The following is a 26,056-nucleotide window of genomic DNA, read 5'->3' as shown; positions in this document are numbered from 1 at the left end:
CCGGAAAACAATTATAAAATTTTAGCTTTTTTAAAAAAAATTGGTTCTATATGTAAATAATTTCACTATGATATTTAGCTATGCATAGAAAACAGATAGATGCCTTTTATTTGGCACACATCTCAGCACAAGTGCACAACCTGAATAGAAAAGACAAAAAAAAAAAATGAATAATGGTTGCCATAATTATTTTTGTCTCTTCTTCTTAAAAAAAAGAATAAAAAAAAAAATAAACGACGGCATAAACTCCGTGAGGCCACCGTCACTTTCATCCTTTTTTTCTTTTGAAATCCCAACGTTCCTATTTTCTCTATTCAAACACATCAACGAGGCAAAACATAAATATAAACAAAATCATTTCTCTTCGTCTTCTTCTTCCTCTCAAGAATCAAAACCGAAACAGAAGAAACATCACCAGCAATGGGATGTTTTATGGGCTGTTTCGGTCTCTCATCCAACAAAAAACGCAGAAATTCCACCAGAAAAATCCTGCCTCGAGATCAAGTAAGCTTTTTTCTTATTTTCCCCCAGTAATCAAAGAGTACACTTTCTTATTTGTCTCTCTCTCTCTTAGATCACCAACATTTTTTACTTGCAGAGAAACTGTAGCTATGAGCCTCTACTTTCTTCAGATCCGGCAGATCTCAGTACTATTGTAGATCACCCTGAAAGGATCTCGAATTCGAACCTCAGGTCAGTGTTTCTTCAGTTTACTATGCTACAGGGATACAGATTTACTCAAAAGATGATACTTTTTGCGCTGAGATTATCGAAAAAAATGATACTTTTTGCTCTGAGATTATCTATTTGATAACTGGTTATGAAAACCAGGCCGAAATCCGGATTTAGCAGTTCATGAGTTGGATTGAAGTCTTCTACGAATCCCTTGTAGAAACATGTGCAGATATGATCATTTAACAATGGCTGTTTTTTTTTCTGGTACTGTGTCAGGTGTAAGGTAGAGGAGGAGGAGGAGAAGAAAGGGACAAAGAAGACGAGGAAGAGAGTCAGATTTAACTTGAATGTACAAACCTATGAACCAACTCTACCATCAAGATATGAGAACTATTGCAGTGAAGAAGAAGAGGGAAAAGGAGAAATAAGCAAAGAATCTTCAGTTATCGTTAAGAAACCAGAGGATCTGAGCAGTAGATCTGTGTATCCTTCAAACTATAGATACCACAACTGCATGGATAGTTTCGAAGATGAAGATGAATTGGGTTATGGAGAGAGTGATTTGGAGGACGAAGACTATTACACAGATGATGAAAACGACTATGAAGATGATGCTGATGATGAAGATGAAGAAGAAGATGAGGACCAGGACGTGACTCCCCTTTTGAATCCAGTGGAGAATATTGTGCAGTGGAAAGCGGTTAAAGCAAAGCCAGTGAAAGTTAAAAAGCTAATGAAGGAGAATGTTGAAGTGGACACTGATGATCAAGCAAAACCCCTACTCAAGGAGATAATCGTCAATACTAGCCTTTCCAGTTGGGTGGCCTCACCAAAGAGTTTTCATGGGAATGGTTCGTCGATGAGATTCCCAATTGTGGATATCACTAACATGGAGAACAGGTAAAAGGTTTCACAGTGATTCACAATAGTGAAGAAGAAGGGGAGACAAAAAAAAAAACAGTGTGTTTTGTTGTTTGTTTTTTGTAGCATTTCTCATTCTTTGTGTGTGTAAGGATCGGTTTATTTATCCCACTGGTTGTTTCTGCAACAAATTCTTGATAAAGTTGTGATCTTTCAACGTTTTTGCGTCTGATTATGAGTTTTCATGGGAATGGTTCGTCGATGAGATTCCCAATTGTGGATATCACTAACATGGAGAACAGGTAAAAGGTTTCACAGTGATTCACAATAGTGAAGAAGAAGGGGAGACAAAAAAAAAAACAGTGTGTTTTGTTGTTTGTTTTTTGTAGCATTTCTCATTCTTTGTGTGTGTAAGGATCGGTTTATTTATCCCACTGGTTGTTTCTGCAACAAATTCTTGATAAAGTTGTGATCTTTCAACGTTTTTGCGTCTGATTATGATTTGGTAAGGAGAACAACTATTCCAAGAAGAAGGAAAAATGATTAATTTGCTGCATATACAATTTAAAAAGTGTGTATTGTTGCAACAAGACATATATAGTTTACCATCAAAATCTGTCAAATCAAACAGCACTCAAAGATCTTCGATTTGAAGATCTCCATTGAACAGTACAGCATTAATCTATAAATCTATATACTCTCTCACTCCTGTCACCATCTTATATATCGTATGAGTCTACATCCCTCGTTTGGACTGGCTTTTTGTCAGAATTTCTGAGCACAATATCAGACAGTTACGTGACTGTGATGTCCAATCGCTTAAGTTGGTTCCTCTGTACTCAACAAAAACTGATTGCTGTAAAGAAACAAGATACAAGGACGAGCTCATTGTTAACTCCATGTTAATGTCCGTTGATTGCGGGTTTGAGGACTACATAATTGTGCAGATGCAGGAATCTGAATCATCGTCCTCTGTATCGCTTACTTCGCTGAAAGCATAAAAATGGAGAGAGAAGTAAGATATATAGTAATTTTCAAGGGAACAAATAAGAATGTAAGAGAGAGTAAGTTCTTGAACAGAAGATAACTATTCTATTGGACCAATAGCAGAGTAATACCAATATAAAACATCAAAGAAAAGGTCACCAGTAATCTTAACTTCTACAAGCTTTCCCAATGGTTTTCCGTCATATTTTGTAGGTCGTTCGAATGAAAAAGTGATAGTTAGTACACTGATCTTCAGGGTTCTTTCCTAGATTCACAATCCCTACACAGAAGTGAGAAACAGGCCTACAAGTTTGGTTCTTTCCTAAACCAGTTGCCACACTTGCCACAGATACCACAAACGCTATAGAAAATTTCAATCAGCTATTTCTTTTGAATGCTAGCAAAACTAATCAGTGAGGTAGATTACAAAATCAAGCCAGAGTGTTTCCCATAAACTCATCAACACAATCACTAATCTAAATGAGTTCCGGATCAATGCTGATAAAACATGAGCAACCAAAAGAATTTCTCTGTCGAAACCATTCCTAAACAAAAGGTCTTCACTCAAAGATCAAGAAAGACCACTCCAAAACCATGGTATCAACCAAGTTGATACCAACAACACGAAAAACCTAAGATTTATGATATGGATCATGCATTTCTGAGATCATTAACATCTAGAGAATCACAAAAATTAAGTGAAAAAAAGGTGGAAGGAAACAAAACAATGTTCAGAGATTATGCTCCTTAAGATGATATTACCTTGGTTCATATACTAAAACCTCAGCAAGATTGTCTCCTTTGTTGTCATTCCACTGCACAGTCCTCTTAATCTTGTCGTTACTTCTCGACATCCCTCCTTTCCTTGGAGGCAATAAACACTGTGACTCGCTCTCTTCTTCCTCGGAAATTCGATCTTCAATTTCAGTGCTATTTAGACTAACAATAGCCTTACTTTCACTCCCATTAGCTTCCTTAACCTCTCCACGAGCCGTATCCATAATCAGATGAAAGCAAATCTCAAACACAACGAGATATTTATCAATGGAACGTAGACCCAAATCCGAAATGAATCTGGACAAGATAGAGATCTTAATTCATGTCGAATTCAATCCACCTGATCAACCATAAAACCCTGACCACTGATAATTTATGGATCCTAGTGATTGATTTTCAGGGTTTGAGTTTGATCCTGGTACAACAAAAAAGGTAACTAATGAATCTAACAAACCCTAATAATCACCACCAAAGTCTCGAATTCCAAAGGTAGCAAAAGTCAATGCTCGAAATCAAAACCCGGATCTACAATGGAGATCGAGATCCGAATATGAAATCAGAAACTGAAAAAGAAAACGCATTACTTACGTAGCTAAGTGGCAGCGTTTTCTTTGACGAAGGGAAAAAAACTCTCAAATTTTCTCGGGAAAATTAAAAAATTCGACAAACGATTAGCATAAACAGAAAATCCCCGGATCGTATCCAACAAGAATCCACCAATCGAGAAACCTCGAATTCCCAGATATTATGATCCGACAACGAGAAAAAAAAAAAAAATCAAAAGGGAAAGTGGAGGTTTGGAATCTGAGAGACGCGTTTCTCTTCGCTGAGTTCTGATTGGATGCGGAGAAAGTGAAAGAAAAGAAAATCGTTAAAAAGGAATCAATGGCCAAGATTTAACGTGAGATCGGATTAAGCTTTGTTTGGCGCACGGTAGGTAATCTCGTTATGAGTTCATATACTGCCCCCGTTGACTAAACATTTTTAATTAGCAAACTTGCAATATTTTAATTGACATTACCTTATATATACGTTACAACTTGCCGAACTATATATATAATTTAATAGGCTTTGAATTTTTCAGAAAAGCTGACAAATTCAACATTGAGCTTGTAAACATATAATTAAACAATTTGGTAACGTCTTACTATCTAATTAGCATATGGATCATATTATTGTGCCAAACACTATTTGTATTTAAATTATCAAAAACAAAAAGTTCAACGGGTTGGTTTCTTACGAGATACGAGTTGTACTATCAAAATGAATTTTAAATTTAATAGTCAACATAAAGAGGGTGGATACATTTTACTATTTACTAAAAATAATAATAAGAGATATATATATATAAATATATATATATATATATACATATATATATGGCTCTACAGAGTACAGACTACAATGACCAGGGGTGGATCTAGGTTATGTAGGGTGGGGGCAGCTGCCCCCAATAAAATATACAAATACGATTATTTATATACAGTTTATTGAAGATTTCACAGTTTAGTTGGCTCAAAATATATATCTGCATCTAGTGGATCATGGTTCAAATCCCTTCAAAAACAATTTCTTTTATATGTTCCACTCAAAAAAAATTTCTAGATTCGTCACTGATAATGGCGTTCATTTACATTAAGCAAACCAATATTGAGGACAAAGGAGAGTGGGGAACTAGTACTAGTATATATACTCTGTGTGTGTGTGAAGTCAAAAGCTTGAAGTTAGTTTGAAACCGACGCTTAACCATATATACATTATCTAATCATTTATTTTATATTGGAGATTAACTTGGATTACATTTCAAGTATTGCTTTATACTGGTAAGGTCCACAGAGGAACCGAAAAAAAGAAAAAAATCATTAATTCTTTAACAGTAGGGGGTATTGACTTTTGAGGTCATATAATTTAGCTCAAGTAATCAAAATCTAGTTACCATATTTTCGCTGGTTTACTTACTGAAGATGTACTCTATTTACCCAATGTAATAGAATCTAACCTTTTGGATTAGAACTCTTTGTTTGAATTCTGTTTTCTAATCGAGTAATCCCAAGAAAAACCATCAGGTTCCTTCTTTATTTTATTATTATATGTGACCTTGCGAATCGCTGTCTATCGGATTCCACAGCTTTAATCTAACGGCTGAGAGATAAGTCACTACTAATAGTATTACAAGTTACAACATAAACCCTTTTATGGGTCTAGTTTAATTGCTTTCTCAAATCACTCGTATTAGCTTATGTTTGCTTAAAAACAAGATAAAAATGATTGCAAATTTAAAAGATAGAACTTACATTTTACTCAATCTCCAATAATTCACCAACGCACAGACATACAAGCAAACAAAAACGCACTTAGAGACTCACACATACATACATCATATAAGAATATGACCACATATATATCATTAAACAGGTGACAAACAAAAGCCTTTAAATTGTAATTCTTCTGCCCTCAAGTTTCTTCCGAGCTCTTTCAAGAATGGCATATCTGGAAAGATCATCTCCAACATTGAAAGAAACACTACACAAGATATACCGGTAAGCCACTATCTCTCTAGATCTTTACTTAGTAACCAGGTTCGATTTCATTTCCGGTTTACTTATCTCCGTACCTACCCATCTTTTCCGGTTATAGCTTCAGTTGATATTATTTGAGTCTCCTGGTAAGGTCCTACTAAAAGTAATATAATGTTTCATTGTCCTCAAATCATGCTAGTGCTGAAAAACCTATTGAGATCGATCAACATTTCTACGAGTTTGGTTCAATTCAATATCACATCAAGGTATATTTTTATCGGGGACCTTGTTAATTTTTGAATTATTTTCTTCTGATTATTTAATTAGGCCAGTATTACAAAATATAAAAATATAATATTTGAGCATGCATGCAGTGCTCGACTTCGGATTCAAACATTGTGTATGTATCGACGTCGACGCTGCTCGAGACACAGGGAACAGTGACGTTCAAGGAGATTTTAAGTCACACTTATGAGGTGATTAAGAAAATTGCAGTTGGTGTGATAGATATTGTTGATCCACCACGATTAGGGTTTCAATTGACCCTTAAGCTTCACCTTGATAATATTCCACGTGGCAAAGGTAATAAGCTTATACTATATATATATATATATATATTCCTTATTTTCGTAATATATCAACTTTAATTTGTGTAATGTAGCTCCTTATGCTTAAATGTATTTTGCCTGTGCTACATAAGTATAGGGTCTCTTCATTTAATCTTTCAACTGCAGAAGCGATTAAAGTCATTACAAGGATTTCTGAAATACAAGCTTTAATATTAAGTAGCCAATTAAAAGAGATGCTGAAAGTAATGAATTTTCAAGATGATTCACAAGCGATGAACAACAATAGGCCCATCAGGATTGTTTATCACCCAAGTGAACCTTTCTACGTCTTTAAACAGGTTTAGTAGTTTATATTTAGCGCATTTTATTTATTGGAGTTACATCTAACTTTTATCGAATCAAGATGTTCAATATGTTATGACTATAAGGATAAGTCTTGGAAGTTTTTTTTTTCTTCAGCCAGAGAAATTAACGGCGGTGTTTCCGATGAATTTTACAGACAATTCGGATATGGTCATTGCCACCTCGTTCTTCCAGGTACAATTACATGGTTCACTATAGTTTGAGCATCGAGAAAGTGTAGTTACACGATAATCACTGGGATTAGAATGTAAACTGCTAATATAAATGAAATGAGTTACCAATTAATTAAAATGTTATTTTAAAAGCTCGAAACTGTAAACAGTTTTCAATGTAACTGTTTGATCAACCACACTTATGTTAGTAAAAAGAGTGACTAAAAAGTCGTTTTGAATAGAAAGTAAAAAAAAATGGAGCAAATGAAGACACGAACAATTGGCTATATGCTAACAGTAGATAAAGAAAGTTTTGATTTTAAAATGTGAAGCAAATGATCTCATTTACGACTACTTAATTCATAATATACTTGAAACATAATCATATACGCATCAAATACGATCCAATATTCAAATTTTGGTTTTGACTATTTAAATCAAATATCCAAGAAGGTTTGCATTTGTACTAAAACGAAATAGATTGTTCCAAATTTAAATGATTATCAATATACTATTCTTTGTCAATTTTTTTTTTGTTGGGGATATTGGGTCCAATGAAAAAAGGAACTAGTGGAAGTGGGTAACCGAAAGGAAATGGAAAAGGCACCTCGATGTAATTGGTCACCAATTCCTCCTTTCCAACTTAGAGGAGAACCGGTCCAAGACTTGACCACCAGTTCTGGTTTTGTCTCTTTTGGTACATTTTATTTCCTTTATTTTGTTTATTAGTTTCAACCGCTTTAATTAGTATTATAACATGACTTTCACTCTTTTTCGTATTGCAGATATTACCTCACGGCACATTGAAGGAAAGAGCCTAGACAAAACGGTTTGGAACTTACTAAATTTCTACGCATACGTTAAATACCATATTAAGGTACTACTGATGACTTTTTATTCTTTTTTTTTTTTAACTAGTGATGACTTTTTCAGAAGGAAAAAAAACAGATATAGTTACATTCTTGTAAATGAAATTCTCTAACCCTTATTGGTAAAATAGTGTTCGAGAGGGTACATACAGAGAAGGATGAGAAAAAGAATGGACAGCTTGGTTAAGGTATTTAAATTTAAAATCATATTATGCACACGAACAATTTGAATAACTAATAGACATTTGATAAACACAAATAATTTTGTAAATTCTAATTATATGAGCAGCTGCTAATTAACACAAGCCTAGACGAAGAAGCTCATCAAAAGGGTATCCTTTTCTTTATGACTCTTCCATTAGGTTTCTGAGTTTCGTATTAGATACATATTTTTGATAGTTTATTTTTCTTATCTCTAATTTATAAAAGATGGAAGATGGAAATACGTAAAGGAGCGCGTGAAGGTACCTACAGGCAAATTAATGATGAAACAGAGATGCAAGGAAATAACAAGGAGAGTGAAGATAAGTAAATTCCGGATTAAAATAAACGGCTGCGCTCGATTTCGATTCAATCAACGGTGGATATCTCTCCCCAAATTCTCTTCGAAACCCTTGAATAAATCATACACAAAATTGGACTAAGTAATCTCTCAACTTCGAAAGTCTCTTTAATATACATATACACATGTGGAATCATGGACAGTTATGCTCATATACACATACGTGATACGTACATGTGAGAGATAAGAGATTGGTCCTATTGTATTGGCATATGCTACGATACGCATACATATATTATATATACAGGTATACTTCTAGATGAATCACCTAACTTCACCAATTAAAATTACGAATAATAGTGCTTTGATGATTTGACGTGTTAACGTATTTGATTTTGGTTCCCAAAAATAAAAAAACGATGAAGAGTTGGGATTCAATGCATGCATGTTACGTAAGAGCTACGTACAAGTACAAGGACCATATTTATACATTAATCAATCAACCGTGTTTCTTAATGTAAAATTCTTGCGAAGGACGAGGATATAGTTTTTTTCCAAAGAAGCTATTAAAGATTGCTTTGATGAAATATGGAAGCCCATTTTGAATATTCTGCTAAAAGAAATAAGTTGGGATGGGAGTGTTTCAATCTTGTTAATGTTTTATTTTTATTTTCTCGAACATCTTACAATATTATATTATTCTTTTTTTGGGTCAAATTGTTTGCTTATTATTACAGTATTCTACTCTCCCAATATTATTCGAAAGTATATATAAAGCTACAAATAGTCTATATGATTAATGTCAGTTGATGATATCATTCAGGTAAACATTAGAGCATATTATCGCAGTTTCTTACTGTAGTTTCCTACCCAATTAATTAAAAAAAAATCAAAAATAATGAATAGTAGAAAAATCGGTTTTTATTTGGGATCAAGAAGAACCGTTTCTTGTTGTTACGTGTCATGTTCGCATTGGTTAAAAAAAATAGAGGAAATAAAATCTTCTCTTTCTTCTCTTCAACCAGATTTCTTTGGACAAACCCATTTTCACACTAATTAAAGCCAGTGTTTCTCTTCTTCTTCTTCGTTTCTGCTTTTGATTTGCGTCTTCTTCTTTCTGCTTCTCATCTGCTTCTTCTTCTTCGTTTCTGCTTCTTCTTCTTTCTGATTCTCATCTGCTTCTTCTTCTCTTCTTTCTTACCATCCGATCACACCATTTCGTCTACTCTGCTTCTTCTACTTCTAAACGTTGGCTCTTCTCCTTCTTTCTGCTTCTTTTCTTTGTTTCTGCTCCTTCTCTACACATCTGTTTCTTCATCTTAGCTTTCTTCTTTCTTTCATCTTTATTAAGAAAAAAACAATTCTTAAGAAATTTATTAAGGATTTTACCAATGTACAAGTAAAAACAATAGATTTCTTAAGCAGATTTTTTAATCTATGTTTAATAATAAAAAACACTTAAGAAACTCATTAGAAGTTTCAGGGATAATGATGCTCTTAGAGGCAATAAAAATATTGTCTGAGATCATTTGTTTTCGTACAATAATTGAAGTAATATGATATTTCCTCCAATATGTCTTCCTTAATTCATAAAACAAACACGATGTTTTTTTCTCACCGACCTACTCGTGATTAAAATGTGGATTTATTTCAGCCAACAGAGAATTGCCACGTGAATGGACCATATTAGATGTGATCATGTTTGCTTGTTCTTTGCTATCTCTTAACTTGATACACCACAAAGTCACGACACCTGTCCCTTCTTTCTTAGGTTTTTTCACATCATCCTCGTTATATCGTTTTACATATAAAGGACCAAAGAAACCAAAATATCACAGTGTCCATCTTTTGCAAAAGAAGAAACGAAGAGCATCTTCAATTATTAACACTTACACAAGAGAAGAGAGAGAACAGCTAAAGAATCAGAGAGATAATGGCAGATGAGTCAGAGGCTTTTGCCACGTCGGCGCCGTTAGCTCCGGTGACCGGTGAGCGAAAAGTACGAAATGATTTGGAGGAAACATTACCAAAACCTTGTAAGTATGCTTCTCCAATTTTAAGGGTTTATTGTGTAACAAGCGAAATAGTAAGTGTATGTTAATTAAATAATAATATAAAATCTATTTATGTTTATTTGTCGAATTCTTTGTTCGATAGAAAAATTTTAATGATGAAAAGATAAGAATAAGCAATATGTTAAAAGATGTATTGTCAAGTACCTTGAAACCGTTGTAATATATATAGAGTTTTATAATACTTTGGCTATATGTTAAAAAACAATATGTTAAAAGATCTACACCTCACACACGAATGTATGAAGACGACAATCCCTATTTTACAAAGTAAAAACCACTAGATTACAAGTTTGAAGTCATTTGTTTAAATGTTTAAAGTTTTTCTGTGAAGTAATTTACTAGTTGTCATAAGAATTTTTGTTTTTCTTTTGGTTTAATGTCATAATTTTTTGACCAAGTCTTCATTTGCAAAATGAAAATCAGATTTGGCAAGAGCATTAGCAGCACCAGATACAGAGCATCCGAATGGAACAGAAGGTCATGACAGCAAAGGCATGAGTGTTATGCAACAACATGTTGCTTTCTTCGACCAAAACGGCGACGGAATCGTCTATCCTTGGGAGACTTATGCAGGTAAATTATCTATTATAATGGTTTTACAAAATTCAGAAATATAAGAAATCTAATATAGAAAATTCTAACTCTTTTGCTACATATCCATTTATAATTACAAAATGTTTTATAAAAACTATTTGCAGGATTCCGTGACCTCGGTTTCAACCCAATCTCCTCTATCTTTTGGAGCTTACTCATTAACTTAGCGTTTAGCTACGTTACTCTTCCGGTATGGGAAACTAATCTTAATCAAGACCCTTCAAATTCATTTATATTAATATCATTTATATGATTGACATATTATTATGTTGTGAATGGTGAATATTTTAAACAGAGTTGGGTGCCATCACCATTATTGCCTGTTTATATCGACAACATACACAAAGCTAAGCATGGAAGTGATTCAAGCACCTATGATACCGAAGGAAGGTAACATTTACTCAAACATATATATATATATATATATATATGTATATAAAATACCTAATAATTTCAAATAGAATTTTCATGATACTGAATTTGTAAAATCGTGATTGTAGGTACGTTCCGGTTAATCTCGAGAACATATTTAGCAAATACGCGCTTACGGTTTCGGATAAGTTATCATGGAAGGAGGTTTGGAACGTAACCGAGGGAAACCGAATGGCAATCGATCCTTTTGGATGGTTAGTACCAAAACATATTCTTGGTTCTTAGTTGATTTATATAAATATATATATATATATATATATATATATATATATGCATACGTCTCTTATTGGTAATGAACCGGTAATTGAACCTATCTAATCAGGCCGGTTTTTGTTGTGTTGGTTATGGTAGGCTTTCAAACAAAGTTGAATGGATTCTACTCTATATTCTTGCAAAGGATGAAGAAGGGTTCTTGTCTAAAGAAGCTGTGAGAGGTTGCTTTGATGGAAGTTTATTTGAATACTGTGCTAAAAAGAATAAAGCGAAGGCCAATTCTCGGAAACAAGATTAAGAAGAATGAGTTTACCACTTTACCTTATTATGTTTGTATAAGTATGTGTATTACTGTATTTGGATCCTTGTATTACTATTATGCTCTTGATTAAATAAGACAAACAAATATATATATGTGAAGAAAATGTTGTGTGAAATTTGTTAAACTAAGACTTAGAATTTTCATCCTGGTAGGACAAGACATCTAGCTTGGTTGTTTCCAATTTACTGATTCCTTGTATCTACTCTATATAAAATGGATCGTTAAATTTACATGTATTTAAATTATAGTTCCTGGCCATAACGGTAATGGTAAACTTCCAGTTTATCAATTTTACAACGGTTCACAGACTGAAACGCTCTTGGGCTTTTATGGGCCATAAAAGGCTTTTATTCACTTGTCCATAGGTTTAAACCCTAATCACTTCGTCTCCTTCGACACAGCTAAGTTGAATTAACATAATCAGAAACCCTAGAGCTCTCCTTTAGAGCCGGCCAAAATGTCGAAACGAGGTCTGTCTTTCGATTCTAGCTATCCTCTTTCGCATTTGTTGTATTTTACCATAATTTCTATAACAATCTTTAATTAAAGCTTCCATGGCTGTTAGATAATTGAAATCGATCTACTACTTCTGGTTTTGGATCATACGAAATCTATGACTCTGTTCCATCATTACTCATGGGATATGATTTTTTTCATCTACACAGCTCGTTAAGAACTTTTGATATCAAAAAGTATTTTCTTGTGAAGATACTACAAATTTTCATTTTCTTGAAACAGAACAGTTAAAATATTTCTAAGCTTTGGCTCTAATTGGATATTGTGTTTTTGTGGTTTTTGGTTTAGGACGTGGAGGTACGTCTGGTAACAAATTCAGGATGTCACTTGGTCTTCCCGTAGCAGCAACAGTGAACTGTGCAGACAACACAGGAGCTAAGAACCTTTACATCATTTCGGTTAAAGGAATCAAAGGTCGTCTCAATCGGTTACCTTCTGCTTGCGTTGGTGATATGGTTATGGCCACAGTCAAGAAAGGTAAACCAGATCTTAGGAAAAAGGTTCTTCCTGCTGTGATTGTTAGGCAGCGCAAGCCTTGGCGCCGAAAGGACGGTGTTTTCATGTACTTTGAAGGTATGTTAATTACAGTTTCCTTGAGTTTAACATGAGTTTATGGCTTTGTATAGATGTGTTGTGTGGTAAATGAGATTTATATCGAGGCTTGCTTTGTCGATTGTAGATAATGCGGGAGTGATTGTGAATCCTAAGGGAGAAATGAAAGGTATTGTGTTCAACTATATCTCTTACAAAACTTTTTAAACACGTTTTGGGTCACAGAGATTTCTTTTCTGAGAGACACATGGATGTGGTTTGTATTGTGGCTTTAGGTTCTGCGATTACTGGACCGATTGGGAAAGAGTGTGCGGACCTCTGGCCAAGGATTGCAAGTGCTGCTAACGCCATCGTCTAATCACTTTGCTGGTTATCTTCTTCAACAAAACTCAACGTATTTTGAAAACGAATCTTTATGTTTTGGTTGTTTTGAAGTAGAGAGACGAGAATCTTTTGTGTGCTTTTAGACATGGTTTGTAAGAGATTCTGTTAGTTTTTTCATGTTTCTGGTTTACATGAAACGCTTCATCTTTTGATGTAAGTTAAAGAAAGCTCAGTCTACATTGATTACAATGGGGTTGAAGTTTTAAAGAGTTGACTTTGTTGCATGAAACTGAAGTTAATTGACAAAACAAAGTCTATATAAAGCCAGGATATCTCAAAATCGAAAGTCAAAATTTACATTTCACACCACCCTTTAAAAACAAAACCACATAACTCAATACCAAACTTACATATGATTTCAGTAAAGACCTTGATATTACTTGCTTTCTATAAAAAAAATATCGAGTAGAAAACCAATAAACTGAAAAAAATAAGAATATTGACTCAAGAACCTGCTAAAACTACGAAGGCTGAGTTTTGCCCATCTTACTTTGTGCAATCCTCTGTTTAGCTAGTGTAGCTTCTCTATACACTTTCCTGACGACCATGGCCGAAGTCTCTGGGTCTTGCTATGAATGTATCCCAAAGCGATTGAAAAAGATTGCAAAACAGATATCTTTGCTTGAAAGTGGACGAAGTAGAGACCGTCTCGTATACTCATAACCCTCAGTCCAGGAATCCCCTGCTTCGATCCCTGAAAAAACACAAACCAATCAAATTTCGGGGTCAAACATGATCAAGATTGTATCTTTCATCGATTGAACATTCGTCTGGCATGAACATTCCCGTTTTTTTAAAAAAAACTATGGCGTATGATTGAGGAAATGGTAAAATGGATCTTGAATGTTACCTCTGTGAAGAGCTCAAAAAGATTGCATTGGCTTTCGTTTTGGTCTTCTCGAGCTTGGCCTTTAAAGACGGTTAAGGGACAACCCAAGTCCCATCCGGAGCAATCACAGCTTCCTCCAGATTTCCATCTCTGAATCAAGCTCGACGGACCACCGTTTCTGTTTCTCGGACCTCCGTGAATCCCTGAAGGAATCACAACATCTATGCTCGTTGAGTGCTTGGAATTCTCAGAAGCATGCTTGGTACGAGCCAAGGGCGTTTTCTTGAGAAACTTCATGCCCCATCCTCCAACTTTTTCTTCCTCATTTTCTTCCTCTGGAAAGTGTTCTCTTACAACAACAGCTGATGTTTGAAGATTTGGTGGAAGGTCGTTATCTAGTAAACTTACGGGTTCAAGATCGTGGTCTGGTTCTTGAAATGGCTCCCACGAACAAAAATCTGCTACGGAGCTACTTCTACTGAATCTTGAGATACTTCTTTGCCTTGAAGCGCGTGTGGTAGCTTTGAGCGCATCAACGACTTTCTTAGGCAATCCTCTGCTTTTCCTGATATCGTTGTGGCTTGATAACTGCGGATTCCCACCACTACTGAACAGAACAAAATGTCTCTCTACGATTTTTCCATTCGTGGACGAGAAAGAAAACGAAGTTGATACCTTTAGCTTACCAACCAGATGCTGCGGTTCAGATCCGCGGCCTTTCTTCAAATGGATCAAATACGAATAGTCTAGAGAACTACGGTCGAAGCTAGTGCTTAAGCTAGCTACATATGTCTCTTTCTGATCATCCAATGAGAAAACAAAATGAGGCGTCTTGTTGTCTTTCATAGTGAATTGAAGTGTCCCTTGAGAGATTGATGAAGACGGAGACCAACAGGAAGATGATTGCTCAGATGATGACGAAGAAGAAAGACTCATTGAGTATGTGCTCGATAAAGAGACCGTCTTTTTGGACATGTTTCCAGATTCATAGCTCTGAAACTGCGGATCCGGAGTGTATTTTTCCTCTATCATCCTCACAACATCACATGAAACAAACCCGTTTTCACCATTATCGTCTCGTCTCGTCTTGCTATTCATATCTTCACCATCCAATGCTTTGAGATTCTGTAACAAAGGCATATGTGTAACCCTCTTGCAACCTGTGATTGCGGGGCTAATCACTATATTGCCTTCATCATCTACCAACGGAAGATCAAACACAAGGCGAGCAACATTTTCTTTGGGGATCACAGGTGCATCGAAGTGATATGACGAAAAACTCATCGTTGATCCTACAAGATTCATAGAAAGGCTGCAACTGGCTGACTTAAACGCACTGATATTAATCAGGTCGAGGCATCGACGTAGATACTTTTCGTCCAATGACACCAAATGCCGTGGGATCTTGTTATCGAAGAAACTAGTGGCACGAGAAAATGGACCTTTGGGACCGTTTTTAACAATCTGTAACCACTTTCCGCTGTTTGAAACTAAACTGCATTGCTGTCTTTTCTGGCTCAACAAGTTCCCTGACTTCAATAAACCATTTTCCCTCGGTAGATTCTCATCAATGTTCACTGAATCTTCAAGCTCAGGATCATCCCTCTGAACATCAGGAGTTACACCTTCCATTGTTTGCTCGCTAACTTAAAATAAAAGCCGATCAAAATTCAATCTTTCATCCTATTTTTACACTTCCAAAGATCTGAAAGACAAAAAATTGAACAGAATAAACAAAATAATTTTTAGCTCAGAATAAACAAAAGAAGTTTTAGCTAAGTTAGCAACTCTTAAGGACAGAAGACAACTTCAAAACCATTGTATAAAGTAATATTGACAAAGTCAAAAAATTATGCAGAATCAAAATGTGGTACGAATCCACTGTTCCAAACAAAAGCCGGATTCGATACCCTCTAAGGCTACAAAGCTAATTTGCTGGAAAGTCAAGGTTTTTAAATAATACCTAATCCCTTACCTAAAAGCAATTAAAAAGCTAAAAACGAAGAACCCTACACAAATTGACAATCAAAGGAAAGCTTCCATTTTTAGCTGTGCCCATTTACTGAATCGGAAAAAAGACTAAACTTTGATGGAGTTTTCAAGCTCAAGAGAAACATTTGAGGATTTTGCACCTTACTCAAGTCAAAGGAGAAAAGTACAAGGAGCGGAAATTTACTCAATATTGACCTAGAAGCTAAAAATACTCTCTGAATCACTCTCTATCAAAGCCAATTCAGAGTCAATGACTATGAAATATGGAACTGCTTATGCTCAATTGGGAATGAAACAAACAAACAAAAAAAAGAACTCAGAAGCTAATTAATTCTACAATAATAGACGGAACAGCTTAAAAAAAAGGAAAAAAAAAACGAATCTTTCATCTTGTTCATTAATTTCCTTGTACCTGTGTGAAGAGATGGACTAGGGATCGAAGAGAATTCAAGGAAAAACAGCAGCAATCTCCTTTGTCAATTCTTGATTGTTGCGATCTTCTTTCTTATGCGTCTCCATAATTGTATATAAGAAGAAACGAAGCAATTTCTCCAAATAATGTGAGTGGGAAGAAGAAAGTGGGTAAAGCTTAGAAGCAAGAGTTTTTTTTTCTTTCTGGGTTTCTAGAGAGAGAGAGAGAAAAATGGGTGTTTCACTAAGCCACGTTAATGTCTGACTAGAACCAATGGAGACAGAGAAAAGGAACGTCTTTTTTGGGTGACTTAGACTATGGCCACTACAAAGGAAGAGGGGGTTCTTACAATTCGGGACCCACCTCTTTGTGTGTTCTTTTTTTCTTTTGCGTTTGCGTCAAAACTCGAAATTAGGGGTTTTATTAGAAGCAATTGAGTGGAGATTGTGGGATTAGAGAGAAGCAAGTGAGTGAGCTGGTGGGCACGATCGAGAGAGAGAGAGATAGAGAGAGAAGAATCTAAAGGAAGGTGGTGGTGTGATGGCTACTCGTTGGCTAAAAAGGAGGGAATAGAAGTTATAGTCAGTGTCCACATTAATTCCCATTTTCTTCTGTCCACCTTTTTTTTTTCTTTCACAATTATTTACTTTCTTTTGGTGCTAAACTAATTATTAACCTTTTTTTGTTCAAGTTATGAACTTTTTTGTTTTCCGTTTATGCTAATCATGTGGAAAATGGTGGATTATAACAAATCGGCACAAAAATTTGATAGTGCTTGGTCCGATCATCCATATACTTAGGTCTGTGCGCACACTATATATTTTTTTTATCTTTAAGCAGAATTTCAAAGAGATATATGCTCATGAAATTAGTAGAAACTTTTGGAAAAACTCATATAGCCAATGTCTAAGAAAAATTAAGACCGACTTACATGACCACGCCCACGGTATTCATCAAGACTGAGTCGAGTTAATCAATTATTTATTGATTTATCTATTTGGTAGTTTAGTTATATTTCATTTTCTAGATTAATGAGGTAAAAAAAGATATGACTGGTACTAATCATCCTAACGTTTAGCTTACGCGTATAAAGAGGAAACTTATAATATATTATGCATGTAGTATATGGATTTCAGAAAAATTTCTAATTCTCTACTTTGTTTTGTCATTTTGTTATTGTTTAAATTTTAACAATAGGTACTAATCAGGTAAATCATCAAGAAATTAAAAGTTTCTATGTATAAATGCTACAAAACGGTAGGTTTTCAATTAGGTTGCTGTATAGTGAAATATTAGAAAATGGACTTCCAATGTAGTTTGCCGTGTACAATAATAAGAATGTATTATTTTTTGGTATGAATAATGGGAATAATTAAACTATCATATTGTGTGAAATTTTAAAACAAACCCTACAATACATATTTTGCCTTTTTTAATATACGTGGTTGGATTATTTGAGATTTGGAGGCTTTAGAACATATGCCCTATTGATATTGTTTACTAAGATTTTCACATAAAAAAAATTGAGAATCCATGGACCAACCAACAACTTGACAAAACTATCTTGTCTCATTCCGGACCGTGAGCTTGCGGCACATGATTGTCTCGACCATTTTGTTGCTTCTTCAATTGCATTTTACGCATTTTTTTTTTTTGTTCAAACCATCATAATATCATTCATCCGGAAATAGAGTTACATTCCATGAATGGAGATAGAGTTCGAAAGAGCAACAAGGGCTGATTTAGCCAAAGAGTCAGCTAAGCCATTAAAGCGACGGGAAATAAACTTGAAAGAAATAGATTCAAAGCTCTTTGAGAGGTGGAAAATGTCATGAAGAATGGATTTGATAGTCTTGTAAGAGCTGTTGGTCCTCAGGAGTGTGACAAGAGTTTGGCAGTCCGATGAGATTTCCAGTTGAGGAAGGCCGAGTTCCAACGCTGTGGATAGAGCCTTCTTGACTGCGAGAGCTTCAGCCATAAGGGCTGACGGGACGAAACAGAACGAGGTAGATAGGTCCTCAAAATCTTCACTTCCCTGACCTGAAAAAGAAACTCCAATACCACAATTTTCCGATTTCACGCACCAGGCAGCATCCACGAAGCAGGATGGTTTGGGAGCCACGACGGGTGGAGCAGAGAGCAATCACACTTCAGAAGACTTAGGCTTAGTTTGTTGAACGGAGGACCACTCTTTAGCTTCACGAATGGCTTTCGAGACCAAATCTTTTGCTGAGAATTCCCAGTCGTCAAAGAGGAGTCCATTACGGGCTTTCCACAGGTTCCACACGATCCAGGGAAACAAGGGAGCCATGGTGAGACCAGTTGGGGGTAAGTTGCAGGAGGAAATAACTCCTTGGAGGAATTGCTTCATCGATGTTGCTGAGGATGGATCATGGGTGAACACGCAAGGTGTCAGATCCCAAACTTGGGCCGCGAAGGGGCACTTCAAAAATAGGTGGGTCTCATCCTCGCTTTCCCCACAACGTTTGCATCCTGAAATGATAAGACCACGTTTTGCAAGATTTGCACTAACAGAGAGGGCTCCTGAAACAGACTTCCACAGGAAGTTTCGGAGTTTTGGGGAGGTCATGGTGTTCCAGATGCACTTCTTCCAAGAGAAGGAGTCATCACTGTCACTAGACTCTTCCATCGCAATTCTTGCGAGAGCGTATCCTGATCTAGTCGTATAAATCCCAGAGACTTCAGGGAGCCAAGTCCAGCTGTCTGCAAGCGGAGAAGAGCAAAGATAAATTTTCCGGATCAATGGCTCATATGCAGGGAGCAACAGTCGGATCTTCTCCAGGTTCCAACTAAAAGTTGAGGGGCAGATAAGGTCTTTAACACGTAGCTCAGTGCAGTCCAAAGGAGGAGGCCCCATTGGTTTCAGGGGAGCGTCCATAGATAGCCAGGGATCCTGCCACACTCTAGCTTTGGAACCATCACCGATCGAGTAACCCAAACCTCTACAAAGAACATCAAGGCCCACCAGAATGCCTCTTCATCCATGGGAGGCAGAGCAAGGAGACTTCCGGCATTCCAAGAGAGGGGATGAAGGAAAATATTTCCCTTTTAAAACGCATTTTATTTAAATTTCAAATTTTAAACACGTAAACCTCCAAATAATAATATAGTGAAAATTTAGCTCCATTATTTATGCGTTTTATTCTTCTTGAAGGTCGCAAATGTCAGCTCAATTATTCATCTAGAAGATTATAATTTAGTAATATACATCTATATGACATTGAATATTCGTGTTAATTGAAACCACCTACCGTATTATAAAATCGATGCTCTGATTGTATAATTTAAGATTCTTCTCCACCAAATCCGGTCCATATGTTTGCACTAACAGCATTAACCAGAGTTCATATTTTTTCCATGCATGTGATGTGATTTAGTCGGCTTTTTAGTTTTTGTAGTTCGTTAGTTTGTTTGGTCTAAAATATATATTTTTATTACACGTGTAGATTTCCTGGAAAATAAGTTAGAAAATAGATTCGAAGTTGATAAGATTGTGTCATGATCCAGTTGTGTGAGTCTATTTTCTATATATAGCTCCAGATCGGATATTAATTTTCAATAGCATCGTGATTTTTTGACACTTCATTGGGATTTTAGGATGAGTTTAGGTGTTGGCTTTAAAACCTCGGTTAAAGATAAACTATGGAACGATAAAAACAGAAATGAACCCACTTTGTTTTCTCATACGTACAGAAAAATACTTTCCCGTTTTTCTAAGTTTAGAAACCTGTATATATATATCGTGTTTATAGGTCAAATCACATAGTTAAATTCTCGAATATTTTTACAACAAAATAAAAATCTATAGAGATTTCATGAAAGGGTCATTATCATAATTCACCTAAAGTCAATATCACTTTCGTTTAATCTCTGCCTTTTAGACATTTGGTTCGAAATCATTGACTAAGCGGTGAATTCTGTTTTAACAAATTTCGTTTAAAGGTCAATTTTCGCATATGGGGTTTCAATTTCAGCAACGGAAAAATGAAAATAATCAAGAAAATATATAAAAGTTGGTTCACTACAGAGTTTTTTTTTTCCGACTATGTATCAAAGTCGTTGTCTTGTTAGTTTGAGCTTTATTAAATTGTAGCTATAAGGGAGGCACTAATTAAACAATTGATCTTTAGCACTTTGTTGGCCCAATCCAACACTTCGAGAAAATAAAAGCCCAGTAATTGTATCTCTATTTAAAAATATTTACCATCTACGTAATTTAATTAAATCTTCTTACCGGGTCTTATAGATACAATCGGACCGGACTATTCTTTGTTTTTTTCTTTTTATCTTAAAACATGCGTAGGTGAAAAAATACATATATTCTTCTTTTTAGGCAAAAATACGTACAGTACCGTATGTGTAGGACATCTGACTGATTTTTATGTTTGCATAAGTAGAACGTAAAAGGATCAAAACAAAATAAATGATTGATTAGATATAGACATATAGTATTCAGGTGAAAAATACAACTTCATATTAAATAAAGACATCACCATATATCATATAATATCATACTATGTAACATCTACAAAATTTTCAATTTTCTATGTAACATAATAAAACATTCTTCACCGCTGTTTTATTTATCTAAACACCAAACCTGCCTAAAACCATTATTCATTATCTTTTTAGGTTATTACTATTATTTTTATTTTTGTTGACAGGGCCTGGGCATTGCAAAAATAAATATACTAATACTAACAAGTAACAACTCTATAGCGATATTAATTATATAAGACTATATAAGATTCATGTTATAAACATGAGTCTTTAATTTTGTGGCGTGGAACTTGAAACTCAAATCCAAGATTGAATTGGGTTGTTGCACTTGAAGGAATTCGGTCCACTAATGTGTGCAAAAATGTCTGAATTAGAATCTACCAATTGTTCCTCATCCTTCACTCTCATCTGTAAACCGAACCAGTTTAATTAGATTTAGTTAAAATAAACACTCTGTTTAATCACAAACTCATATAAATCGAGTTATAGTAAACCGGGTTTCTTACATCGTCTTCGTCTTCATCATCATGATGGCTTGAAGAACCATGTTTAGTTAGTTCACCAAACTCATCATTCTTTGCAAATCGTCCTCTAACTCTCGGACGACTATCTGCCAATGTTTTCCTACACGCATACTATAAGAAAAAACAAGAAACTAATTAGAATAACAATAATCAACGGTTTATTCCGGTTTGATTTAGTAAAAACCGCACCTTTATTTTCTTGCTGAAATTCCTTTCATTCCTCTTCTTCATGTACCTATGGATCTTCTCTTTCCTTTGCTCTGGGGAGAGTTTCACAACTTTGTTTAACGTTGAATCTTCTAAACCATTTATCTCGACCGGTCCTAATGTTGGATGAGTCTGAGGTAACACCAAGTGGCTCTGATTCTCGACTCCACTAAGTGCCTTCTTAACAAAAACAATAATCCGGTTAGCAATACTTAACCGGTCATGTTAATTTAAAAAGCTGAAAATATAGCTGCACCAAACCGGTTCCTTTGATAAATCTGTTAGCATTTGGTAGGAATTACCAAAACACATGTTTTTTATAAACAAAACTAGAAATCTCAGCTCTATACCATAATTTTGTGAAGATAACCAAGCGTAAACTAGATATTTGCTGCAAAAAAATGTTAACATTGGTACTCCATTTACCTGGAGATCTCCTGGATTAAAGATATGTTTGATGGAATTTGGACATAACAATCCACCATTATCAGCTTGAAAATCCATCCATTGATCATGTGGTTTGTTGAATTCAGATCCCAAATGAATATTTTCAGGAAATAAACCGGAATTACTTCCGGAAGATAGCAAGCCGGTGCTCATATTCATCATATACGTCGGTAAACCGGATGTACGGAACTGTAAGGAAGAAGGTGAAGTAGGGTTAAAGCCAAGATTGTAACTTGGGACAGAAGAAAGGCAATCTTCTTCGAAAACCCCTAATGGTAAAGGAGGAGGAGCAACAGAGGAAACCGCTGGTAGAGCCAGAGGGTCTCCAGAGTCAGGAATGTTAGGAAGCCGATGAACAATTTGGACTCCTGATGAGAAATCAAATTGGTCTTGATTCGTTGTTGTAAGGAGCTGGTCTATAACTGGATACTGCAAAGAAGATGATGAGAAATCTATTGAAGCGGCTATGTCGTTTTCGAAATCTTCTTGTGAATCGAAGATTATGGACAGGTCTACGTTGTTGTTGTCGTCTTCATCATCTTGAAATTGGTTGTTCTGGTTGGTGTTACTGTTATCAGTGGTTGTGGTCGTGTTAGTGTTTGAATTACCACTGTGATTGTCTTGAAAGCTTCCAGATTTTTCGAGAATGTTTGAAGAAGAGGTGACTTCAGAGGATTGATTAAAGCTTTCTTGAAACAGTTGTGGATCAGAGAAATCGAAGATTTGAGCACTAAGAGGGCTCGTGGTATCATCCTGGTGAAATAACACAACCAAATATTAGATATAAAGATTAGATCGAGCAGACAAAGTAAATGATCAAGAAAGAAATTACGTTAAAGCCAAGCATCAAAAGAAGAGAACAGAGGTTTTGGCTTGAGTCACAAGAAAACAATAACTCTGTGAGATCTTTGAGAAATTACAAGATTAGTTCTTCAGATAGATTTATACTCGAGTAAAACTGTTCTATTGTGCTTAATTTTTCTAGAGAGAATCTATAAGATATGTATTTATTCTATTTTTCGACATCGAGACACTCCAAGATTTTTGTGTCTTGATCAAATCCAACCTTTTTTGTTTTGTTTTGTTAGCAATATCAGTTTATAACAAGACAAATGTTGGTAAAGAGTGATTACATGCATCTGTTCTTTCATGTGACATGTTAAGGAAGTGTTCCAACTTCCAATAGCCAAAAGGAAAAGTAAAAGAAGGGTGGAGTTTCTATAAAAGGAAATTTTCTGATTCTGGTATTTGTTTTGAGTATTGAGAAAATAATCTAACATTGCCTAGTATGAACCAACATTTAGATTTTTCCCCCACAGAAAAAAAGTAAATGGCACTTCATAAGATATAAGATCATGTAAGAAACATTCATTATAACCATGATCATACATCAGAATAAGAAACCTTCACTTTAACGATGATCATACATCAAAATACGTACTCCTAGTGAAATTCACCGAACTTTATAAATTTGAAGGTGAGAAAGTAAAATAGCATTTTACTTTTTAAAAATAAACCGAATATGATATAAATAGTTGGAATATATAGACTGTTGTTTGTAGAACATTGTTCTATATCATGTGACGATTTTCAATTGGCTTGGAAGTAACAATCGCACGCATGCGAATAAGAATGATAATAATAATGTTCAAAACCGTATCTTAATAATTTTGGAAGATAAATTGAAGTGTGTAGAGAATAACAAAGAAAGAAAAGAAAGTTCAATGAATGAAGAAATTAGAAAATAGATAAAATGGAATATAAGGAGAAGAAAATGACGTTACACGAAAAAAAAAAAACTAATTCGATAAAATTATAGGGTTGCCCTATAAGAGACTACAAAACAAAAAATAAGATCAAAGTTGAGCTTTATATGATCTCTAATGTGCATGGGATCTATAAAGAAATAGAGAACTGAAATGTTCAATTCAATGCTTGAAACAAAATTGAAAGACCAAACAATACTAATATTTAACCCATGATAATATAAATGAAAAGAATGGTAATTGAAGAGAAGAGAATTACGATGGAAAGCTGGTCGTGTGACGAGATCACGTCTTGCAACATGTTTGTGTTCTTTGTCTCCAATGTTAATGCGAAGATATTCTGGGAAAATTGAGAGAAAATTCCCCAGAAAATTTGAATTATAAGAAGGAGATTAGAGAACAGGGCTTCACGGATGCTTTGTGGAATAATGTTTGAATGAGTGATGTATGTACAAGAAAATCCATCGAAGAAATTCAAATATTGGAGAGAAAACAACCCGAAAAAAAACTGAAAAACAAAGTGATGATTAAATTAAAACAGAACAAAGGTTCTTCTGTTTGGACAGAGAAGAAATGAGAATTCTTACAGTTTTCTTGAAAAAAAAAAGAGGTTATGGGAGTTTCACGTAACCATTATACATATATATAGTTTCGGTTTATGTATATGTATATATTTGTATATATCTACATTGATGCATGTCTGTATCATACGTAGACTAATATTATTTCATGTAATAAGGCCTAATATAAGCCAGCGTGGCACTTAACGTTGAAAGCGCTTGCCTCGATTCTCCTCTTCCCATGACGTGTCAGTGCCACGTGGGTATTATGGTGTTGACGTGGGATAAGGGTCCTCACGTAGAAGGAAATTGTTTTGACCAGTCAATGAGTTTGACCCAATCCTGGTTGCGTGGATTTTGACGTTTTTAATTTTGACTGAAACTTATCCTAATTTAAGCCCTATATTCATGGAATTAGTTTCCTATTTTTCTTATAAGAAAATAGATTTTTCTATCTTGTATTTCATTTGCTATTTATACTGAATTGGCTCGTGATTTTGCGCAAAGGAGTGGAAAAGAATTCGACCAAGTCAGTGAAAATGCAGGAAAAAATAGTTTAAAATTTTGTTTCACGCAACCATGGTTTTATTATATCATATAGTTATGTGCCAACTGTACTTGGAGAACAAGCATTTATTTGCCGTAAGAAAATTTATTTAGAAAAATCAGATAAAATTCGAGGACAATGTTTAACCAACTTTGAAATTTAGTTTTTTCATATGAAAATGATTTCAACAAAAATGCTGTGAGTGCGACATTTTGAGCATAGGGATATCTTACCACTATATATATAAGCCATTTCATCCTTCAATATTTATATTCCACTTTCATACACTTTTACTATTAATTATTCTACTAATTGTCATAGCCAAAATAAAGTATGTGAAGATAAGACCACATTTTTAGTCTCATTATCGGTACGAACAGAATGACCTAAAGTACGAATTGTGTTATGATCATTCAGAACTATAAACTACGAGATTTTATTAATCATCTAGTCTTCAAATTTGTTAGTCGCACGACTCCACGAGTTTATTTACAGTTGAAACTATCGTCAACTAATATAAATTATTATTTTATTATGTCTTTCAAAGTGTTGTACTTGTAATTATAGTAATCAGGAAACAGATACTATCCTAAACTATGTATATATTGCTTTCCACTGATAAGTAAACGTTATTAGAATAAAAAAAATATAATCACATTTTGTTATTTGTTCTTATCATGAGACATCAATATCGCCTGTCAGTATCTTAATTTTGGTCACAAATGTCTATCAAGCATTTGAAAATCACTGCCATGCGAATATAGTTATCTTCTCCCTCAACGTTTCCAAAGAATAAAAATTAATTTCACTCTCAAGTCGTCTCCACAAATCAATATCGTCATACATGTGACGTGTATATGTTTTAGAGCAGGGTCAATTTACACTAACT

General features: G+C 34.9%; 7 protein-coding genes across 10 annotated transcripts; 4 read left to right on the top strand and 3 right to left on the bottom strand.

Annotated features, from left to right (window-relative positions):
• The first annotated feature begins 330 nt into the window (after positions 1 to 330).
• On the top strand, positions 331 to 1,999 carry LOC18027577 (glutamic acid-rich protein). 2 transcript variants are annotated; one of them, XM_024148133.1, is made up of 4 exons: positions 331 to 504; positions 599 to 693; positions 952 to 1,526; positions 1,790 to 1,999. In XM_024148133.1, the coding sequence occupies exons 1-4, from the start codon at positions 421 to 423 to the stop codon at positions 1,840 to 1,842; spliced, it is 807 nt and encodes a 268-aa protein (XP_024003901.1). In that variant the 5' UTR covers positions 331 to 420; the 3' UTR covers positions 1,843 to 1,999. The 2 variants fall into 2 exon arrangements, with proteins under 2 accessions (XP_024003901.1, XP_006410482.1); XM_006410419.2 differs by lacking the exon at positions 1,790 to 1,999 and having other exon boundaries at positions 952 to 1,763.
• Positions 2,000 to 2,082: 83 nt separating this feature from the next.
• LOC18027576 lies at positions 2,083 to 4,136 on the bottom strand. The gene is made up of 3 exons (XM_006410417.2): positions 3,889 to 4,136; positions 3,286 to 3,715; positions 2,083 to 2,525 (listed from the first exon to the last, which is right to left on the bottom strand). Exons 2-3 carry the CDS (start codon positions 3,522 to 3,524, stop codon positions 2,468 to 2,470), a joined length of 297 nt encoding a protein of 98 aa, XP_006410480.1. The 5' UTR covers positions 3,525 to 3,715; positions 3,889 to 4,136; the 3' UTR covers positions 2,083 to 2,467.
• A 1,573-nt stretch (positions 4,137 to 5,709) lies between these two features.
• Positions 5,710 to 8,638, top strand: LOC18027575 (actin-related protein 2/3 complex subunit 2B). 2 transcript variants are annotated; one of them, XM_024148061.1, is made up of 10 exons: positions 5,710 to 5,840; positions 6,019 to 6,085; positions 6,194 to 6,401; positions 6,647 to 6,726; positions 6,848 to 6,925; positions 7,468 to 7,600; positions 7,689 to 7,780; positions 7,904 to 7,960; positions 8,062 to 8,104; positions 8,202 to 8,638. In XM_024148061.1, exons 1-10 carry the CDS (start codon positions 5,782 to 5,784, stop codon positions 8,414 to 8,416), a joined length of 1,032 nt encoding a protein of 343 aa, XP_024003829.1. In that variant the 5' UTR covers positions 5,710 to 5,781; the 3' UTR covers positions 8,417 to 8,638. The 2 variants fall into 2 exon arrangements, with proteins under 2 accessions (XP_024003829.1, XP_024003828.1); XM_024148060.1 differs by having other exon boundaries at positions 6,554 to 6,726.
• Positions 8,639 to 10,020: 1,382 nt separating this feature from the next.
• LOC18027574 (probable peroxygenase 3) lies at positions 10,021 to 12,091 on the top strand. The gene is made up of 6 exons (XM_006410415.2): positions 10,021 to 10,310; positions 10,773 to 10,922; positions 11,048 to 11,133; positions 11,239 to 11,333; positions 11,444 to 11,569; positions 11,727 to 12,091. The coding sequence occupies exons 1-6, from the start codon at positions 10,208 to 10,210 to the stop codon at positions 11,884 to 11,886; spliced, it is 720 nt and encodes a 239-aa protein (XP_006410478.1). The 5' UTR covers positions 10,021 to 10,207; the 3' UTR covers positions 11,887 to 12,091.
• Positions 12,092 to 12,286: 195 nt separating this feature from the next.
• Positions 12,287 to 13,569, top strand: LOC18027573 (60S ribosomal protein L23). The gene is made up of 4 exons (XM_006410413.2): positions 12,287 to 12,380; positions 12,715 to 12,999; positions 13,106 to 13,147; positions 13,254 to 13,569. The coding sequence occupies exons 1-4, from the start codon at positions 12,368 to 12,370 to the stop codon at positions 13,334 to 13,336; spliced, it is 423 nt and encodes a 140-aa protein (XP_006410476.1). The 5' UTR covers positions 12,287 to 12,367; the 3' UTR covers positions 13,337 to 13,569.
• Positions 13,570 to 13,612: 43 nt separating this feature from the next.
• On the bottom strand, positions 13,613 to 17,008 carry LOC18027572. The gene is made up of 3 exons (XM_006410412.2): positions 16,596 to 17,008; positions 14,213 to 15,896; positions 13,613 to 14,056 (listed from the first exon to the last, which is right to left on the bottom strand). The coding sequence occupies exons 2-3, from the start codon at positions 15,821 to 15,823 to the stop codon at positions 13,874 to 13,876; spliced, it is 1,794 nt and encodes a 597-aa protein (XP_006410475.1). The 5' UTR covers positions 15,824 to 15,896; positions 16,596 to 17,008; the 3' UTR covers positions 13,613 to 13,873.
• A 4,103-nt stretch (positions 17,009 to 21,111) lies between these two features.
• Positions 21,112 to 24,625, bottom strand: LOC18028024. 2 transcript variants are annotated; one of them, XM_024148135.1, is made up of 5 exons: positions 24,320 to 24,625; positions 22,274 to 23,047; positions 21,830 to 22,024; positions 21,623 to 21,751; positions 21,112 to 21,524 (listed from the first exon to the last, which is right to left on the bottom strand). In XM_024148135.1, the coding sequence occupies exons 1-5, from the start codon at positions 24,359 to 24,361 to the stop codon at positions 21,414 to 21,416; spliced, it is 1,251 nt and encodes a 416-aa protein (XP_024003903.1). In that variant the 5' UTR covers positions 24,362 to 24,625; the 3' UTR covers positions 21,112 to 21,413. The 2 variants fall into 2 exon arrangements, with proteins under 2 accessions (XP_024003903.1, XP_024003904.1); XM_024148136.1 differs by lacking the exon at positions 24,320 to 24,625 and adding an exon at positions 23,127 to 23,253.
• Between the last annotated feature and the right edge of the window lie 1,431 nt (positions 24,626 to 26,056).

This window comes from Eutrema salsugineum, unplaced genomic scaffold (assembly GCF_000478725.1).
Source record: "Eutrema salsugineum unplaced genomic scaffold, Eutsalg1_0 scaffold_10, whole genome shotgun sequence".
NCBI lineage: Eukaryota > Viridiplantae > Streptophyta > Magnoliopsida > Brassicales > Brassicaceae > Eutrema > Eutrema salsugineum.
Note: the sequence above shows the minus strand (reverse complement) of the source record. Positions and strands in the feature narration are given on the sequence as shown.

What these genes read in the sequence shown, in the direction of transcription:
- LOC18027577 (XM_024148133.1), top strand. Translation starts at nt 421, where the DNA reads ATGGGATGTTTTATGGGCTGTTTCGGTCTCTCATCCAACAAAAAACGC. An exon ending in AAATCCTGCCTCGAGATCAA is followed by an intron (nt 505 to 598) that starts GTAAGCTTTTTT and finishes TTTTACTTGCAG; the next exon opens with AGAAACTGTAGCTATGAGCC. An exon ending in ATCTCGAATTCGAACCTCAG is followed by an intron (nt 694 to 951) that starts GTCAGTGTTTCT and finishes GTACTGTGTCAG; the next exon opens with GTGTAAGGTAGAGGAGGAGG.
- LOC18027576 (XM_006410417.2), bottom strand. Translation starts at nt 3,524, where the DNA reads ATGGATACGGCTCGTGGAGAGGTTAAGGAAGCTAATGGGAGTGAAAGT. An exon ending in GTTTTAGTATATGAACCAAG is followed by an intron (nt 2,526 to 3,285) that starts GTAATATCATCT and finishes TTATGCTTTCAG; the next exon opens with CGAAGTAAGCGATACAGAGG.
- LOC18027575 (XM_024148060.1), top strand. Translation starts at nt 5,782, where the DNA reads ATGGCATATCTGGAAAGATCATCTCCAACATTGAAAGAAACACTACAC. An exon ending in TTGCCACCTCGTTCTTCCAG is followed by an intron (nt 6,926 to 7,467) that starts GTACAATTACAT and finishes CAATGAAAAAAG; the next exon opens with GAACTAGTGGAAGTGGGTAA. An exon ending in ACGTTAAATACCATATTAAG is followed by an intron (nt 7,781 to 7,903) that starts GTACTACTGATG and finishes TTGGTAAAATAG; the next exon opens with TGTTCGAGAGGGTACATACA.
- LOC18027574 (XM_006410415.2), top strand. Translation starts at nt 10,208, where the DNA reads ATGGCAGATGAGTCAGAGGCTTTTGCCACGTCGGCGCCGTTAGCTCCG. An exon ending in TCCTTGGGAGACTTATGCAG is followed by an intron (nt 10,923 to 11,047) that starts GTAAATTATCTA and finishes AACTATTTGCAG; the next exon opens with GATTCCGTGACCTCGGTTTC. An exon ending in TTAGCTACGTTACTCTTCCG is followed by an intron (nt 11,134 to 11,238) that starts GTATGGGAAACT and finishes TATTTTAAACAG; the next exon opens with AGTTGGGTGCCATCACCATT.
- LOC18027573 (XM_006410413.2), top strand. An exon ending in TGTTTTCATGTACTTTGAAG is followed by an intron (nt 13,000 to 13,105) that starts GTATGTTAATTA and finishes TGTCGATTGTAG; the next exon opens with ATAATGCGGGAGTGATTGTG. An exon ending in TCCTAAGGGAGAAATGAAAG is followed by an intron (nt 13,148 to 13,253) that starts GTATTGTGTTCA and finishes TTGTGGCTTTAG; the next exon opens with GTTCTGCGATTACTGGACCG.
- LOC18027572 (XM_006410412.2), bottom strand. Translation starts at nt 15,823, where the DNA reads ATGGAAGGTGTAACTCCTGATGTTCAGAGGGATGATCCTGAGCTTGAA. An exon ending in TTTTTGAGCTCTTCACAGAG is followed by an intron (nt 14,057 to 14,212) that starts GTAACATTCAAG and finishes GTGTTTTTTCAG; the next exon opens with GGATCGAAGCAGGGGATTCC.
- LOC18028024 (XM_024148135.1), bottom strand. Translation starts at nt 24,361, where the DNA reads ATGTTGCAAGACGTGATCTCGTCACACGACCAGCTTTCCATC. An exon ending in TTAATCCAGGAGATCTCCAG is followed by an intron (nt 22,025 to 22,273) that starts GTAAATGGAGTA and finishes TTTGTTAAGAAG; the next exon opens with GCACTTAGTGGAGTCGAGAA. An exon ending in ATTTCAGCAAGAAAATAAAG is followed by an intron (nt 21,752 to 21,829) that starts GTGCGGTTTTTA and finishes TTTTTCTTATAG; the next exon opens with TATGCGTGTAGGAAAACATT.